General features: G+C 44.5%; 1 protein-coding gene across 1 annotated transcript in view; it reads right to left on the reverse strand.

Annotated features, from left to right (window-relative positions):
• Positions 1-2,704: 2,704 nt before the first annotated feature.
• Positions 2,705-19,548, reverse strand: part of BMP1 (bone morphogenetic protein 1) — a 194,841-nt gene continuing 177,997 nt past the window's right edge. Inside the window, exons 16-20 of the mRNA XM_087706149.1 lie at positions 10,562-10,687; positions 9,404-9,531; positions 5,656-5,869; positions 4,612-4,862; positions 2,705-3,559 (exon numbers count right to left, since the gene is read on the reverse strand). Of these exons, the coding sequence (XP_087562275.1) occupies positions 3,425-3,559; positions 4,612-4,862; positions 5,656-5,869; positions 9,404-9,531; positions 10,562-10,687 (854 nt within the window). The 3' untranslated portion in view covers positions 2,705-3,424. The remainder of the gene's footprint in view (positions 3,560-4,611; positions 4,863-5,655; positions 5,870-9,403; positions 9,532-10,561; positions 10,688-19,548) is intronic.

The following is a 19,548-nucleotide window of genomic DNA, read 5'->3' on the forward strand; positions in this document are numbered from 1 at the left end:
TAACAACCTGTGAGATCACTTAATGACTGAAACTGAAAGGACTGAGATTGCGGTCATTGAGCAAACTGTTTAACTGTTTAACTGTTTAATAGCCAAGGTGGCGCGGTGGTTAAATGCAGCACTGCAGGCTGACTGCTAGATCAGCAGTTCAGCGGTTCAAATCTCACCGGCTCAGGGTTGACTCAGCCTTCCATCCTTCCGAGGTGGGTAAAATGAGGACCCGGATTGTTGTTGGGGGCAATATGCTGACTCTGTAAACCGCTTAGAGAGGGCTGAAAGCCCTATGAAGCGGTATATAAGTCTACTGTTATTATTGCTATTTAATAAATTTATAGGCCGCCCAATCCCGAAGGACTCCAGGCGGCTTACAGAAATACATTTCAAAAATAAAAAATTAAAATAGAAAGAATAAAAACAGATTAAAAGATCACTTCATACACTCAATCTAGGCGGGGCTGGACCTCGTACATGAGGTCAACAGCCCCAGGCCTGCCGGAATAGCCAGGATTTAGTAGCCTTTCGGAAGGCTGTGAGAGTGGGAAGGGTCTGGATCTCCGGGGGTAGATCGTTCCATAGGGCTGGAGCAGCTACAGAGAAGGCCTTCCCCCGGGGGGTCGCCAGACGACATTGTCCAGTCGATGGTATGCGGAGAAGTCCCACCCTGTGTGATCTTATCGGCCATTGGGAGGTATGCGGTAGAAGACGGTCTCGCAAACTGGTCACATGACAACGGGCAAGATGTGGGATGGTTGCCTAGCACACAAAATGCAGTCACATGATTCTGGCAGGGTAGGGGCAGATGTTGTACCTTCAGAATCTATTGTAAGTACCGTATTTTTCAGAGTACAAGACGCTCTGAAGTAGAAGACACACCTAGCTTTTGGGGAGGAAAACAAGGGAGAAAAATCTGCCTCCACCTCGGAGCAATTTGCCTCCTTTCAACAAACAGCAAACAGTACAGTACATATACACTGTTTGTGATGTTATGTTTCAGATTATTCTTGTACAGATGCAGATAAAATTGATGTGGATTTCTGGAAGTATAGTTATTCTCTGCTATTTAAAAGAAGATACAATAGCACTGGGCCTCTTCAGATCAAGCATTTATTTTAAAAAGCTTCTTCATTTTGTTGTCTAGAACAATAATAAAGCAGGTTTTTTTAGAAAAATAAGTAAAATAATTTGGACATTCTATAGGCATTTATAGTTATTGACTTACCTCCTTGCAGCAAACAGTCTGATTAGCAGAAAAAAAAAATCTGCCTCCCAGCAATTTCCCTGTGCAGCAAATAGCAAGTTTCACTTTCAATTTCAGCAGGGGTCTCCTGATCATCATCTGTTTCAGGCTGCAAGGATTGACATAGCCTATTGCAGCCGCCGCAAACCTCATTTTCCCTGTTTGCTGCAAGGAGGTAAATTGCTGGGAGGCAGAGGCCAAAGGGTGGGGGCCGGTGGGTGGGGCTACATTCAGTGTATAAGACGCACCCAAAGTTGCATCCTCTTTTAGGATGAAAAGATGGGAAAGGTATGTCTTATACTCCAAAAAATAAGGTAGCTTTTGGGTGATCCATCATAACTTTGAATAGTATGTAAGTGACTGGTTACCACCCTAATATTGGGACTTGTTTTATATACGAACCCACAATTACAAGCAAAATTGATATTGTTTGATGACTATGGCAGACATGTGAGGACTGAAATTAATTTGAATGAGACCAAGTCATCATGATACTAGGAATATAGTGAGCTGTGGGGGTGCAGTGGTTAGAATGCAGTACTGCAGGCTAATTCTGCCGCCTGCCTGCAGTTTGATTCTCACCGGCTCAAGGTTGACTCAGCTATTCATCCTTCCGAAGTTGGTAAAATGAGGGCCCTGATTGTTGGGGGCAATGTGCTGACTCTGTAAACTGCTTAGAGAGAGCGGTAAAGCACTGCGAAGTGGTATATAAGTCTAATTGGCATTGCTTGTTGTTGTTGTTAGTTGCAAAGTCATGTCTGACCCATCACGACCCCATTGGCAACGTTTCTCCAGGCCTTCCTGTCCTCTATCCTCTTCTGGAGTCCATTTAGGTTTACACCTATTGCTTCGGTGACTCCATCCAGCCACCTCATTCTCTTCCCTTCTTCTTTTGCCCTCAGTCATTCCCAGCATGAGGCTCTTCTCCAGGGAGTCCTTCCTTCTCCTTAGGTGGCCAAAGTATTTAAGTTTCATCTTCAGGATCTGGCCTTCTAAAGAGCAGTCAGGGTTGATCTCCTCTAGGACTGACCGGTTGGATCGCCTTGCAGTCCAAGGGACTTGAAAGTGCTATTGCTATATGTGCCAAAGGAAGCTTTCCCCCCCCCCTATCATTTCCTCACTCTTCCTTCTCCCCGAAATCTATTAAGGATAAAATCTATCTATCAATAGTTCTAAGGACGTGAAAGCATCTCAGAAAGCAGAAACCCAAGAACAGAAAGATTAAGTCTACAGAAATAATAGATTTGCACATTCTGCCTGCAGCCCTCATTCTTTTTTTTAGATAGGAGAAGCGGAAATGCACGTTTTGCTTTTGTTTCAATTCAAATTTTAATTTAAAAAAAGTTAGTGAAAGAAGGAGCAAGACATTTTTCAAGTTACATATTTTTTTTTCTTTTTCTTGGAGATGAAAGAATTTTTAAAGAAATCACAAATGGTAAAGATTGAAAGAGGCTGATGGGCATCTGCTTAGAAGTACAAGAAAGTGTATTTATTACATCGTTACAACAGACACAGCTTCCGCCAGCCTGCTAGCCTCTCCACTATTTGTATGTACCGACATTTCTGCCGGTAAACTTGCTTGGTGAAATTTGTAAAGGTGGAAAACTTGCTTGGTGGAATTTGTAAAACAATGGCTTTATTTTAAACCATACACCAGGGGTGTCGAACCTTAGCCACTTGAAGACTTGTGGACTTCAATTCCCAGAATTCCCCAGTGAACCATGAAGCCGTGCTGGCTGGGGAATTCTGGTAGTTGAAGTCCACAAGTCTTAAAATGGCCATGTTTGAACACCTCTGCCATAAAGCATCAGAATCGGGGGAGACAAAAGTCAGAGGGAAGCTGCAAAGTGGTTAGTCCTGGAGATACGCTGGTCAAAACAAGAAAAGAGACACAGGAATGGACGTCCTTTTTTTAAAAAAAAATCAAAGTGTTCCCCCAATAACCCTGAGCCTAGTCCACATAGGCCCCGAGCAGCTGACAGCACCTTTATTTCTGTGAGAGTGATTCACACTCTGAGGTGTACTGTGTATTTTCTCCTTCCAGTTTATGTGAATTTTCTCCATGGATATATTTCTTTTCTTTTCATTTTCTTTCTTTCTTTCTTTCTTTTTTGCAAATGGTGGAAACCTGTCCCTCAAGTAAGGGAAGACCGTTCTCACTTGAAGGGGTTTTGGGGAGCTGGGAGATTACTTTCGTGTGTGCAGCGTGTCCTGGAATTTGGTGCTGGTATACCGTAGATGGAAGCCCTTCTTGTTGATGGTGTCATCTGAGTGAAATCTTACCATCACAGAGTCACCCGCAGAGTAGACCTCTTCTGGAGGCTAGCAAAAAAAAAAAGAGCAGAAGATGGGAAAAAAGGTTAATGTTCTGACTGAGGCTTCCCAAGAGCATGAAGCAAACTCTTTGTCCTGACAAAAAACCCTTTTATTAATTGACTGTGAATTCTGCTCATTCACATCCAACAAAGTCTTTCAAGGGAGGATTTACGGTCACAGACCTTATCTGGCTTGGAGAGCTGCCAGGCCGATATCTGCAAAACTTGACAAGAAGCCTTGGAGAGTCACGAACCAATTAAGTGAAATAATTGTCTGAATATACGAATATATTGCCTCTGTTTTCAAACCACATGATATCGTGTTTCCCCCAAAATAAGACCAAACCAGAAAATCAAAGCTGGGTTACTAATTTTTTTTACTACTGATTTGGGCGTGCTCCTGCGTGCTTGCAATGCTTCTGTGCATGTGCAGAATCATCCAGGTGGGTGGGCGGAGCCTCCCACCACCGTTACTACTGGTTCGGCTGATCCGGGCCAATCTGGCAGCAACCCATCTCTGCAGAAAATAAGCCCTAATGGGTCTTTTAGAGAAAAATATAAATATAAGACCTGGTCTTATTTTAGGGAAAACACAATGCCAATGTTTCAAGCTACGTATGAGATTCTAAATTTTTAAAAAGAACATTGCTGACCATCAACAATTTTGGCAGCAAACTTAATTCCAATCACCAAGAGGCTATCAATGGCTATCCAACATCTTTAAGAAGATGCTGGATAGCCATTTGTCTGAAACGGTGTAGGGTTTCCTGCCTAGGCAGGGGGTTAGACTAGAAGACCTCCAAGGTCCCTTCCAACTCTGCTATTGTATTGTATTGTATTGTATTGTATTGTATTGTATTGTATTGTATTGTATTGTATTGTATTGTATAGTATAACAATTCCTCCTAGCAAATTACACCAGGACTTAATATTTTCATGTATTCTGCTCCCATTTCTCCAAAGAGCAGGTGAATGTTGTCATCACCTTGTGCTGTGCCATGTGTATAGCTTTTGATGCAAAAGCATGGGGAGAGAACTACGCAATACAGAATGTCTTACCCCAGAGCCACAGTAACGTCCAAGACGTGGAGCTGTTCCATCGTAGCCATCAAATAGCTCCATGTAGTCATAGCCGCAGTCGGCCTCTTCCTCAATCTCAAACGTTTGGAAGATGAGTTCAACCCCATAGCCTTCTTCAGCCACAATCACCCATTCACAGTCTGAACCCCCAGGATAGTTGTTGTCTCCAAATTGCGCGTGGGAATAAAGATCCTTGGTTTTCACCTCAGCTCGCACCTGGCCCCCGCATTCTGGAAACAACAAAATACACCAACATAAATTAGGAAGCTTGGCTAACCCAGAATTGGGTTAGAGGGAAGGGACAAAAAGTCTGGACAACAAGGAAGAAGAAGGTCCCGGTGGTCGCGTTGCATTTATGGTCTTCACGCATCATGTTTTTGGCCTCCGCACGTTGCATTTTTGGCTGGTTCCAGGTGGCGGGGATCCCCGCCACCGATCTCTGCCACCGACAACGGGCCAAAAATGCGATGCATGGAGACCAAAAAGGGGTTGTGCGGAGGCCGAAAACGCAATGCGTAGAGGTGGCAATCAGCGGCGATGTGCTGTGGTGATCCTAGCAGCCCGGAACAGGTCTAAAATGGAGTGTGCGGAGGTTGAAACATGATGTGCGGAGGTGGCGATGGGCCGTGGCGATCCTCGCAGCCTGGAATAGCTGATTGGCAGTATTCTGGGAGGCCGATACAACTGCTCATGCTGAGTCAGGCTGCGATAACGTGCTGAAGCTAACCAGGCTGTTTGCTGTTTGCTTCAAGGACTCTACCCAGATGAATACCAATGGATGCCGGTAAGCAGAGGCAGAATTTTTTTCTTGTTTTCCTCCGCAAAAACTAATGTGCATCTTATACTCCGAAAAATACAGTATTATGGGGAAGGATGAAGGGTGGCAGTCTTGACTTACCAACAACTTTGAGCTGCGATGATGGCAACATTGGAGATCTCTTATCAGCTTTAAAAGTCTTTTCCTCACTACTATTCAGGTGGAGTCCTGCCACAATATAATAACGAGCCAGCACGGGGGATTACCTGATGTGTAGGTCGCCTCAAAGCCTTTCTTTTGAATAGAGTTGTCTGAAAAAAATTTGAGGAACATCCTGTTGCTTGTAGAGAAGATAGGATCTGGTTCTTTAGAGCCACAAAATCGTCCCAGGACAGAAGCTTTTGCATCTCTGCCGTTGTAAACCTCTACATGATCATATGTGCATTCCTGGTGGAGTTCAATATCCAGCTCTCTGAAGGTCTGAAAAAGAATTGCTGTTTAAAAAAAAAAAGGAGACAGTGCATGTACAATACTTTTGAGCCCTAGCCAACAAAATGAAATTTAATGTAGAGAAAAGACAGGCGTGTCACTTAGGCAGGAAAAACCAAATGTACAAGTACAGATTTTGGGGGAAACCTGCTTGGCTCAAAAACAGTAACTGGGAGAGGGATCTTGGAGTCCTAGTGGATGATCATTTAAATATGTGACAGCAGTGTGTGGCAGCTGCCAAAAAAGCTAATACGATCCTTGATTGCATAAACAGAGGCATAGAATTAAGATTACATGAAGTATTATTATTGGTCCCAAAGGTGCTTTTTTCAACAGGCAAGTGTACTTTCTGGGTGTCAGGGTTCCAAATAGCATCCAAAATTAAATCAGAGTACAAGGCAAAGCATTCCTCAAAGTTCCAATTTGGCACATCTGGGAAAACCCGAATCTGAAAGCTTTCGGGTTTTCCCCACTCAGTTGAAAGTTCAAGATCTTGCCTGCACACCCACAAGTCCATCACATGGTCCAATCTTCCACTGCCATGCTGACAGTTCCACCCATCCAGTTCCAGTCCGGTGCAGAAGTGGAAAGACAAAGAATGACCTTGGCTTTCTAGAAAGAATTTTGTTATGGCTACATAGCATCTAACTCTGTACAATCCCCCCTCCCATTTTCCTACAATAGAAAATGCATTGTAGAATAATAGAAAGTGTGGCAGACCAAAGATCTAAAAGAAAAGATGGCTGCAGGCCTGACACTGGGTTTTCTTTGAAGATGTTTTGCTTCTCATACAAGAATCTTCTTCAGTTCTGACAGGATAGTGGGGAATGGAAGGATTTAGAGTCAGCTGCCTGCAAGGAGTATAAATCCTTCCACTCTCTACTATCCTATCAGAGCTGAAGAAGATTCTTGGATGAGAGGCAGTGTCTTCAAAGAAAAACAAGGCAGTCCAGTTGCCTCTTGAAAAAGCACCTTTGGGACAACCATGACCTGGATGACTGAAAATCTCCATGGACATATTAATACTGGTTTTCTAAAATTTTCATAAGGCCACACCAGGGGTGGGTTCCTGCCAGTTCTAACCTCTTCTATAGAAGAGGTTCCACAAATCTACTGTGCCATTTAGAACTGGTTCCAGCTCCCTCCCCCTGCCCGCTGCTCACTGATTGGCTGGCTCACCAATCGTCCCGCCCATCTCTAAGAGTCCTATCTAAACCTTAAAGTCTTAAAGCTGTCAAGTTTGAACATCCCTGGGTTTTTTTTCCTAAAGGGTTAGGGGTGCAAGGGTCTTGTAACTTGACAGCTTTAAGATTTGCATGCTTCAAATGCCAGAGTTTCTGAGCCAACATTTTGGTTGTTAAGCAAGAGCGTTGTTAAGTAAGTTTCACCACATTTTACAAGTTGGCCATGCCCACCCAGTCACATGACTTCCAAGCCACTCCCACTCAGTCACATGGTCGGCAAGCCACTCCCACAAAGCAGGACACACCTACAGAAGAGGTTCTAAAAAATTTTGAAACCCACCACTGGGCCACACCTGGAATACTTCATTTTGGTCACCACATTAGAAAAAAGATGTTGAAACTGAAAACAAAAATGCAGAAGAGCAGCAACAAAGATGATTAAGGGCCTGGAGACTAAAACATATGAGGAACATTTGCAGGATATGGCTTGTCTAAAGAAAAGAAGGACTAGCGGGGACATGATAGCAGTGTTCCAGTATTTGAGGGTCTGCCTCAAAGAAGAGGGAGTCAAACTATTCTCCAAGGCACCTGAGGACGGGATAAGAAACAATGGGTGGAAACTAGTCAAGGAGAGAAGCAACTCAGAACTGAGGAGAAACTTCCTAACAATGAAAATAATTAACCAGTGGAACAATTGCCTCCAGATGTTGTGGGTTGTTCATCACTGGAGGCTTTTAAAAAGAGGCTGGGCAACCAGTTGTCTGAAATGGTGTAGGGTCCTGCATGAGCAGGAGGTTGGACTAGAAGACCTTCAAGGCCCCTTCCAGCTCTATTCTATATTCCAGTGTTTCTCAACCTTGGCAACTTGAAGATGTCCGGACTTCAACTCCCAGAATTCCCCAGCCAACGAATGCTGGCTGGGGAATTCTGGGAGTTGAAGTCCGGACATCTTCAAGTTGCCAAGGTTGAGAAACACTGCTATATTCTATTCTATTGTCAGCAACTAATGTTAATGGAGAATTACTTGGAACTGCTCACAGTATGCTGCAGGACATCACTTATGAAATGAAATAGCTGACCATCCTACATTTTCGGAATAATTTCATCTTGCCACTGGAGGTTTGTGTTCCCTAAGAACGTCAGAAGTGACCCACACCATGGAATGCAAGTACATTTTCAATGCTTTGGACTTTAACTTCCTCATAAAAAAGATAAAGGTTCCCCTTGCACATATGTGCTAGTCGTTTCCGACTCTAGTGGGTGATGCTCATCTCTGTTTCAAAGCCAAAGAGCCAGAGCTGTCTGAAGACGTCTCCGTGGTCATGTGGCCAGCATGACTAAATGCCAAAGGCCCAGGGAACCCTGTTACCTTCCCACCAAAGGTGGTTCCTATTTTTTCTACTTGCATTTTTTACATGCTTTTGAACTGCTAGGTTGGCAGAAGCTGGGACAAGTAACGGGAGCTCACTCTGTTTTGCAGCTCTAGGGAATCGAACTGCCGAACTGCCAACCTTTCTGATTGACAAGCTCAGTGTCTTTGCCACTGAGCCACCTCACGCTTCCCTAGATATACTATTGACTGGTTCTATGTTGTGATGGGAAATGAATCATGATGCCTCTGGTTGACATGATTGTGGGAAGAACAGCATCCTGACATCTTCACACATTTGGATGTCACTATCATATTTGAAATCGTGTAATCCGCAGAAGCAGTGTGGGCAGGAGTTTTCTGGATTAATGAAGTCATGTGTGGGAGGACTGCAGATGCTAACAAGGAGGCACGTTGTTCAGATAATGCTTAAATTAAGATTTTGCTTCCTTAATAGTTTTATTCTCTCCTTTTATAGTCAAGGAAAGGACTTTAGTTTCTTTGATGCCCAGCATGGAATAATACTCCACTATGGGAATAAGAGGGATGCAGTGGCTCAGTGGCTAAAATGCTGAGCTTGTCGATCAGAAAGGTAGGCAGTTCAGTGTTTCGAATCCCCAGTGCTACGTAATAGAGTGAGCTCCCGTTACTTGTCCCAGCTTCTGCCAACCTAGCAATTCAAAAGCACGTTAAAAATGCAAGTAGAAAATATGGAACCACCTTTGGTGGGAAGGGAACAGCATTCTGTGTGCCTTTAGCGTTGAGTTATGCCGGCCACATGACCACGGAGACATCTTCGGACAGCGCTGGCTCTTCGGCTTTGAAAAGGAGATGAGCATCTCCCCCTAGAGTCAGGAACGACTAGCACATATGCGGGAGGGGAACCTTTTCCTTTACCTTCTGGGAATAAGACCAGAATCTATTAATATTTGCATCTACGGTTCTCTTAATATCTTCTTCGTGGTACTTTACCAGTTTGATACGGTGTCCTGGTGTAGTTGTTATTGCCCAGGTACATTCCTTCTTGCTTGGGTATTTATCAGGCCAGTTTGGGCTGATGATGGTTCCAGTGATGGATGTCATCTTGTGATCACAGCCAGCTAGAATTAAAAAATAAGTTCATAAATAGACAAGTTCCAAAAGCAATAAGCAATAAGACTTCTATAGCGCTTCAAATTGGGCTGTGGGGGGGACTGAGTGCTGCAGGAGACCATGGAGGCTGAAAACGAGGCACGGGGGTGTGTGTGCATGCAACTCCCCAGTGTCCCGTTTTGGCCAGCAGGATGCTGCAGGAAGCGTCTGTCCTGTCTCCCCGCACTTCCAGCCCATGGAGGAGAACTACAATGTTGATCCGCCCTCAAAGAAATCCAGTTTGACACCCCTGCACTTGACCAAAATGAAATGCATGAATGAATGAATGCAACGCAATGCAAACATGTTGCCATGTTGGATATGGAGAGTATCAGGGGTGGTATTTACTTACTGTCCCTACCAGTTTGCAAATGTGAGTGTAATCATGCTGCAATGATGGGTTGCAGGCGGTACGCCTTGGCACGGGTGTACCAGAGCCTGCCCAGAGCACCGGATACTGTTCCGGTATGGTGCTCTGGAGGGGCGCTCCCACCCACCTGAGCTCCTTACCGGTCTTTTAAGTCTTCAGCGCTTCTGCGCATGTGCACGGAGCATACAGCACCTGCACGATGCTCCGCTGAGCAGCTGGAGCATCGCGGAGGCTCACAGAGGCACTAAGATGCATGGGCACGCTGCGCGTGTCCATGTGGACACCGCTGGGCCCATTCCAACTGTACCGGTTGGAACGGAATCCGGAACCCACCACTGACGTGCTGGCACATGCTAAGCCTCCTGCGCATGCGCTTTTTGCTTAAAAAGGGCCTAAATGGGATGCCATAGGGATGGGATGGGTGGGTGGGGCTACTCCCAATTTCTGCTACCTGTTCGGGCGATCTGGTTCAAACCTGTAGAATACCATCTCTGGAGAGCATCCATATAAGTAGACAACTTGACCCAAATAACCTTTTTTGCATATGGAATTTAGTGAAACATGATGACAAATTGGCTTTGGAGACTCCCAGTGGGAGCCCTTTTGACAAAGAAAATAAGGTGCCATACCTTCTTTGCAGTCATGCTTGTTGTCATGTAGCACAAAGCCACTGCGGCACTGGCACTGATAGCTGCCAAAAGTGTTTTCACAATCATGCTGGCATCCCCCATTATCCTTCGAACATTCGTCTTTGTCTAGGAAAGAAGCGTCAATCGCTTAGCAAGCTGCCCTATAAGGAGTCACATGATCACAGCGGGCCACTCAACTCTACCCACATCAGTTCGGAAATGAAAAGAACAAGACAATTTCCCCTTATCTGAATTCCTTTCTTAAGATCTATTTCTTACCACCTTCTCTGCAGCCTCTTTAGTACGAGAGTGGAACTCAGGGGAACATGGAGGTAGTTTATTCATTAAGCAGAATAAAATAAGTTGTTTTTATCTTTTATTAGTCTAGGTGTATTATGCGCTTGAATTTCCCCAGTGCATTTACAAATTATTTGCAGATAATAATCAAATTGTCAAGAAGTCTTCAGCCTAACCTTCTCCCTGGCCCTCGAGTCTGATAGTGCTATAAAGTGAGTTTCTCTTATTGCTGTTTGTGTCTCTTCATCTTAGTGTGCATCATTTCCAAAATAAACAGTGGTTACTATTCTTAGGCTGCGTCTCCGGAACTGCTGCGGTTGCACTGGCCCAAATTTGACTTTTCGATGCAAAAGTAAGCTACAAAACTCACAGGCATCTCACACGCTTAGCCAACCATGAGGCTGATCTGGAAATGAATCTATAACCAGCAACGTCCGTATTCAGCCAAAAGAGGAGAACGTTTAAGAGAAAGCCGAACCACCCCCAACAATTCGAGCCAACGAACAGCCGAAGTCGCATTTAAATCTAGAATGGGCATAACCATTACCTGCTTACTGAACACAGAGGACTGAGTTTAAAAACAGACACAGCGACAACAAGGAGATGCAGAAAAGGGGACAGGACATGGCATTCTTCTTTACTTAGCAACAGTAAAATGTCACAGACACAATAAAAATGCAACATGAAATCAGCTGGTCTCATGAAAAAAAAAACCCAGAGAAATTAAAACGCATCAGGGCATTAATTAATTAATTATTTTAAAAATAACTATCAGTTCAGTCAAGTAAGACTTTGAGGAGCGCTGGCAGAGAGTGTGGAACATGCTGGCCCCTTCTCTCGATCGTAAACGTTCCACGCTTTTAACATGGAACAAAGAGAAGGAGGCGCTCGCTGTGCGTGGGGGGAGAAGGAGGAGGAACGCCGGCAATTTGGTTCCTCTGGAGTTCCTGAGAAACAAACAGAAGGGGAGCCAAGTTCATTCTTAGGATTTTGTGCGCTTCTTCAGGCGATATTTCAAGCCAGGAGGACGCATTCTGGCTGGCTGAACTTTTTCTGAAATGAGACAGGGAAGGGAAAAAATTAAAAAGATAAGAGAGAACACTCATTAAAAAAAAAGAATAAAGTTATTCTTAAATAATCCATTGGCGGGACATGCAGGAAAGAGGCCATACTCTTACAACAGCTATCAGAAACAGCCAAATGAAGAAGAAGCTAAGGTACAGGTTGGCATACCGTTATGGGAAGAAGACTGCCAGAAGGAACAGCATTAAAATCTAGTAGAAGCCAGAGAGGAACGTATCAGGTGATTCAAGATAAACCATCGTTCTAACTAGTGGTGGGATCCTGGTGATTGAACAACTGGTTCGATGACTGCGTGCTTTCCGTGCGTCAGCACTTTTAACAAAACTTACCTTCCACATTACTTCTGGGGAGTAACACAGCTGAGGCGTGGCAATCTTCTCTGCCATGCGAATCAGCTGAGAGGATATAGGTAAATTAAGGGCAGGGGCAGGTAGACGGACCAACCTGATCGTCGGAGCAAACTGATTCACTCCCCAGCTGATTGTTGGAGCTACCGGTTCGCCCGATCTGGTATGAACTGGCTGAATCCCACCCCCTGGTTCTAACACTTCTGGATAATCTTCAAAAGATGGCTGACTGAGGAGGACAATTTTGCTATGGGTGATGAGAATAGAGAGAGGGTTGGGATCCAGGAAGAAGGTGCCTCAAATGCCAAGAATTCTTGGATGATGAAAAGATCACTCCATCTCATCAGACCAGCAAATTGATCTGACCTGATTGGGGATCTCTTTTGATTGGGGATGAAATGCAAGAGGTTAGCTTTGAGAAGGGATCTCAAGAGTACAGACTTGTGAGTTCCAACTAAGGCATCAGACCAAATACTTCTAGTTTGCTTTCTAGGAACCACCAGCAGAAGGCGAGGAGGACCAAGGGACAAAAACTATTTCGGAAGCCATTTTGTTGAACCAAAATGATGAATTATCATGGTTTTCCCAACTGGCAGGTAGGACTAAAGTTGTACATGATCCCAAGTGAAGCAGGACTATTAACCACTTTAAGCTTCCAGCAGCTGTTTTGAAACTGGCCACTCTTAGTACAGCAACTCAATCTCTGAAGATATCATTGATCTGACTTGCATTTCTGTTTTCTGTGGCACTGCATAACTTTCACTAAAATTCGGGAACAACAAATCGTTTCCTGCCGGCCTTCATTTCTGCAGGCATCTGAGTTTTCTCCCCTACCCTTAAGAAGACTCTGTGACTCTTCATTTGCTGGACTGAAGGTAGACGTTTATTGCTGGAGCATCCAGTAGAAATCACGCAAATAAACTCTTAATTGCCTCCCATTCTCTACACAACTTCAAAGTAACCCTCAAGGGTTTCCAGACCAGGATTTTTATTACAAAAATCATCCAGGGTTTCTTCATAGCATTTGATACAAGGAATCCAGACATTAACATTCATCCTTTGGCTCATTATCATTATCATTCATGATAACTTATGATACCATGACCTTGTGGCTTTTCCCATAACTTTCTCCATATTTAGGAAGAGAAAAGTAAAACGGCTGCACAATCTTCATTGATAGGAGCATGGTGGCTCATGTGGTTAGGATGCTGGCTTGACAAGCAGCAAGTTCATGTTCGAGACCCGAGTACTGATGTGAGATGGGGCGAGCTCCTGTCCTTTGCTCCAGCTCTTGCTGTAGGATAGGGGTGTCAAACCCGATTTCATTGAGGGCCGCATCCGGGTTGTGTTTTGACCTTGGGAGGTGTGGGGGGGGCGGGCATGGCCAGGGTGGGTGTGGCCAGCTCAACATCACTCATATCAGGGGTGCCTGTGGTGGCCAGAGCACTCTGCCAGAGAAAACGGGCTCCCGAGCTCCGTTTTCAGCTGCGACAGCCTCCTGCAATCCTCTGCCAGTGAAAACTGAGCTTGGGAGAGCTGCACATGGCCCTCCCGAGCTCTGTTTTCACTGGCAGAGGCACTGGGGGCCGGTCCTTCACTGTTTCCAGGCCAGTCCTATGGGCCAGATCTAAGCAACCCATAAGCCAGATCCGGCCTGCAGGCCTTGAGTTTGACATCCCTGCTGTAGGACATGAAAGGAGCCTCCAGTGGGCATCCTCCAGGCAACGATGATGTCACTGGATAACCCTTTCAAACCGGAAGTGCCTTGGTGTCTCTGACATGAGTGCAATGCGAATGTCCACAGTGAGGGCTCCCCACCCAAAACCCCATGGTTGAGTAGTTTGGATGCATCCGAATTCAGAAGATGGGCTCTTTCCAAATGAAACTGCAATCCTGGCTCTTCTCAGCCAGAATATGGAAAGTTCCTTGTCTAAAGAATTCAATTTTTCAAAACTAAGAATGTCAATGTTCATTGAGGAAGTGGCTCAAATTGAACCAGCTTTTCACTGCACATATCAGAAAAACAGCTTATGACAGGGATGGCAAACCCATGACGCGAGTCTCAAAGGTGTCACATTACAACATTTTGTGTGACACGCCAGTGCTCACCAACACCCAACTATTCTCAAAACCACACCGTGTTCTTGTGTGATTTTTTGGAGGCTGTGGAGATTGTGTGAGGATGGGGTGGCTCTCGTGTGTCCTCCAGAAAACATGGGAGAGGGCCATGCTCTCGTGCAACCTCCAGACCAAAATCATGTGAGCATGGCGTTCTCACATGGTTTTCAGAGACTGGGGAAACTACAGAACAGCTCTCTGTGAAGCTGCTTCAAGAAGGAATGGCCTGTGTGACTCAGAGCTATCAACAGAAAGAGGGTTCTTCCTTTAGGTAAGTGGCGTGTGGCAGATCACATGCATGATGTGAGAATCTGGGGATCACACACGACTGGACTGAATTTTTAAAAATAAATGACAGTGCAAAGCATTGTTTCTCTTTTGTTTGAGTATGCATCTGTGAGTGTGAGAGAGACGCACACCCCAGCAGAGCTAAATTCGGCATATTCTGAATTTTCAATACTTCAAGCCCAAATGATTTCCCATTACTTATGCAAACATGTGCTTTTTGCTACTACTAATCACCGTGGCCCATTATGAGACTTCGATCTTGAAATGACACTAACCAAGTACTATTTCAGGCTCTGATATACACACCCACAGCACAAGGAAAACACATACGCTACTCACTTCCGCTGCGTGTGCAAATCGAAGCATAGAGGCTCACAAGAGGGAAGGTGTGTGAATCACAGACAAGGATAAACACTGATAGGCAAATCCAGTGAATCACAAGCCAACATAGACAAAACGTAAACAAAAGGCCAAACCCCACTTGAAGCCGTATTATACCAAGCCAACTGGAACAGCCTTTCATCTCCAAAATATGCTGGGAAGCTTGCTGATAAATGCCATAGTTTTTACAATCATCTCAAGATTATTTCAGATGGAAACAGTCACGTAAACAGAGATCTTACCTGAATTCCAAATTTGCGAGCCAGCAAGTTGGTGGAGAGGCTTTCTTGAATGAATCACCAGAGAAACACCAGATGTTTGTAGAATTTTCAAACTTATTTCTTGTTTAGCAGGTTGCCTTGCTTACCAGCTCCTCTTAGAATTTTGGCCACTTCCCGTTTTGCTCCGTGGGAGTTTCATCCTATACAATATTCCCACAAGTGGACTCCATTTCCTTACCACCCAACAGCTCTTTCCTTATTACAGGTAGTCCTTGACTTCCGACCACAATGGAGTGGCCAAATTTCCATTGTTAACTGAGACACTTGTTAAGTGAATCTTGTCCTATTATGCGACCTCTTCTTGCCACAGTGGTTATGTGTGGTCATGCGATGTTTTGCTTAACTGCTTCACTTGATTAAAAAGGTAAAGGTTCCCCTTGCACATATGTGCTAGTCATTCCCGACTCTAAGGGGCAGTGCTCATCTCCATTTCAAAGCTGAAGAGCCAGCGCTGTCCAAAGACGTCTCCGTGGTCATGTGGCTGGCATGACTAAATGCCGAAGGCGCATGGAACGTTGTTACCTTCCCACCAAAGGTGGTTCCTATTTTTCTACTTGCATTTTTACCTCCTTTTGAACTGCAAGTTTGGCAGAAGCTGAGACAAATAATGGGAGCTCACTCCATTATGCAACACTAGGGATTCAAACTGCTGAACTGCCGAACTTTTGATTGTCAAGCTCAGCGGCTTAGCCACTGAGCCACCGCATCCCTTTCACTTGATTAAGTGAAGATAAATGTATTATGATGGAGTTGCTCGTCCCAGTTAGGATTGTTAAGCAAGAACTACCTGTAAAAGGATGTCCTTTTAGCCTGCAAGTATTGGAACTCTTTGTACAAAAGTACTTCTAAACTCTTCTATTTTCTGTTCTATTTTCCTTCCAACTAGAGTAAGAAAACCTGACAACTCTTACAGGAGTTATCTGAGGAGCCAAAGCTCAGAAGGTGGGAACGAAGGTGAGGCAACCCTTCTGAAGGGAGAATGAGCCACCTGCAACGCTCCACATTTTCAAAAATGGAGATAAGGTAACTCCCTCTCCTGCTCTCCCCTTGACAATGTGGGTTACATTGCAGGTTATCCAGAAATGAATTAAGCTATTTTTCCAAACTCAACAATCTTGTGAGATGACAGAGGTGTGGAGGGCCTTTTTATAATTGGAACATACCATATTTTTCAGAGTATAAGATGCACCAAGATTTTGAAAAAGCAAATTAAAAAAAAGTTTTTGCACTCTGTAGACCTCCCCAAAACAGACCGTTTTTTGCAAAAATGCCCCCCTTTTTCCCCCCCAAAAAAGGGCATGAATAGCCTTTAGGAGGCTTGTAGAGTGCTCCTGGGGGCTGGGGTGGGGCCAGAAATGAGCAAAAATGGTCTGTTTTTTGCAAAAACTAGCCCATTTTTTGTCAAAAAAGGGCATGCATAGCCTTTAGGAGGCTTATAGAGTACTCCTGTGGGCTGGGGAGGCAAAACTGAGCAAAAAGCAGCCCGCCATGCACAGCAATATTGGTGAAGGGGGTGGGATTTTGGGAGCCCAAAAATGCTGTATTCAGTGTATAAGATGCACCCAGATTTTCAGCCTCTTTTTTGAGGGAAAAAGGTGCGTCTTATACTCTGAAAAATATGGTAATCTCCAGGTCAAAGTGCCTTTAGAATTACTCTTCAAATTGCTTAGGAAAAATAAACAAGTATGAAATTGGAGCGAACCCAACGTTGGCTTCATCATTTCACTGGCGGTCAACACCAACCCTATATGAAAAGAGACAAAAGGGAAGGAAATGGTTTGTGGGTTCCTGTTTTCAATACCTGCCAAGACAAATGACGTTTCATTGATTTACATAAGTCAATCTTACTGAATCCACTACCATCTAGATATGTTGAGACTACAATTCCCATTACCCTCAATGTCCAGCAGATGGAGAAAGTTGATAGGATCCTACTTATTCATCATGAATGTATACCACTGGTAGATACCAGTATCATGGAATAGAGAGATATACCGTATTTTTTGGAGTATAAGACATACTGGAGTATAAGATGCAGCAAGATTTTGAAGAGGAAAATTAAAAATTTGCAAACCTCCCAAAAATGGCCTGTTTTTTTTTCTTCAAAAAAAGGTCATGAATAGCCTTTAGGAGGCTTGTAGATTGCTCGGGGGGCGGGGGGGCAAAATGAGCAAAAAATGGTCCATTTTTTGTAAAAATGGGCCCATTTTTTGTCAAAAAAAGGGCATGGATAGACGTTAGGAAGCTTATAGAATGCTGCTGGGGGCTAGTGGGGGCAGAAATGGGCAGTTTGTATCTCATTTCCACCCTCCCCAGATCCCAGGAGCTGTCTGAAAGCCTCCTAAAAGCTATGCATGACCATTTTGGTGAAGGGCGCGGAGTTTTGGGAGGCAAAAAATGCTATGTTCAGTTTAGAATACACACCCAGATTTTCAACTTCTGTTTTGAGGGGAAAAGGTGTGTCTTATACTTTGAAAAATACGGTACATGTCATTACCAGTGGTGGGTTCCTATCGGTTTGGACTGGTTCGGGCAAACCAGTAGTGATATGGCAGCCTGGGTCACTAGAACCAGTTCCCTGGTCTCTTCTGCCATCACTAGCATGTTTCTGCGCATGTGCAGAACAGTTTTCAGTCAACTGCACATGTGCAGCAACACGGGGTGGGTGTGTGTGTGAGTAAAACAAGCAGCCCGTGCGAAAAACGCCCTCTCAGCAAACTGGTAGTAAACTAGACAGGAACTCACCACTACACAGTATAATACATTCAGGGGCTTATTATCAACTTCTCATACCTGAAGAATAATCTACATTTAGCAAAATTTAAGTCGAATGTGTGGAATAAGGACTTTGTTTTCCATTCTGGATACATTTTCTTTCCTCTTTTTAAAAACGAAAGAAAAAAAGGGGATAGGGCCGTCAATTTCATCCATTATGAGTCTGTTGGCATTGATCTCAGGAGGAGTGGCGACACAGTGGTTAAAATGCAGTATTGCCGCTAACTCTGCCCACTGCCAGCAGTTCGATTCTGACTGGCTCAAAGTTGACTCAGAGGTCAGTAAAATGAGGACCCAGATTGTTGGGGGCGAGAGGCCAACTCTGTAAACTGCTCAAAGGGGGCTGTGAAGCACTGTAAAGCGGTATATAAGTCTAAGTGCTATTAGTGCCCTTTGCTAATCCACAAGGAAACAGAAAATTATCTGATTTAATTTTGGATGCTATTTGGAACCCCGACACAGCACTCCCCACGAAAGAGAGCACACGAAGAATGTGTATATTTCTGCAAAATGGTTGTACAAATAAACTAACCAATTAAATAAACCCAGTACAGATCCAGTGGGGTGAACTCACTTTCCCTGGGGATCTGTTGACTATGAGAGGTAAGCCGCCTTCTTACAGAGCATCGTTATTTTTGCCCTCCTTTGCAACTATAGGAAGAGGAGGAGGAGGGTAGAAAAGGCGAGGGGTACATAAGCCCCTTCCCAAAACCCAGCCCAGGGATGATGACCTTAAACTAGGGCAAAGAAAAAGAGAGTGAGATACTCACCCTGCTGCTATTGGCATCCTCTCGGCTGATTGGATTCAAGGAATCTTCTGGCTTCTTGATTGCTGGAGGAATCTTTGCAAGTGTTACAGGACCTTGTGTTTATTTTCAAAAAACCAAATCATGTCCCAATTCTAACTGGATCATTTTTGGGTCTAGCTCCGTGATGGAGAACCTATGGCACATGCCAGAGGTGGCACACAAAGGCCTCTCTGTGGGCACATGCGCCATCGCCAGATGCTCTACTGCTTTCTGGCATGCACCATGCGCGCCGGCCAGCTGGTCTTTGGGTTTCTGGCACATGCATGTGTGCTGGTCAGCTGGTCTTTGCACATGCTGGAGTGTCAAAAACCCAAAGACCAGATGTCCAGTGTGCATATGCGCATCAGAAACTCAAAGACCAGGAGGCTGGCACCGGTGCGCATGCACCCATAGACCATATGACATGCGCGCACATGTGTGTTCCTGTTTGGCCACTCGGGGTCAAAAATGTTTGCCATCTCTGGCCTAGCTGAAAGTTCCCCAGTGAGCAGTGTAGGTAGTCCTCAACTTATGATTACAATAGAGATGGGAACACTTGTCATTCAGAGGAATGGTCAATAAATGAGGCAGTTGAGGGTGATCTTTTTTTAATCATGGCCATTAAACAA

This window comes from Thamnophis sirtalis, unplaced genomic scaffold, assembly GCF_051295495.1.
Source record: "Thamnophis sirtalis isolate CommonGarterSnake01/CBP01778 unplaced genomic scaffold, rThaSir2_p1.2 scaffold_2, whole genome shotgun sequence".
In the NCBI taxonomy this organism is placed as follows: Eukaryota; Metazoa; Chordata; class Lepidosauria; order Squamata; family Natricidae; genus Thamnophis; species Thamnophis sirtalis.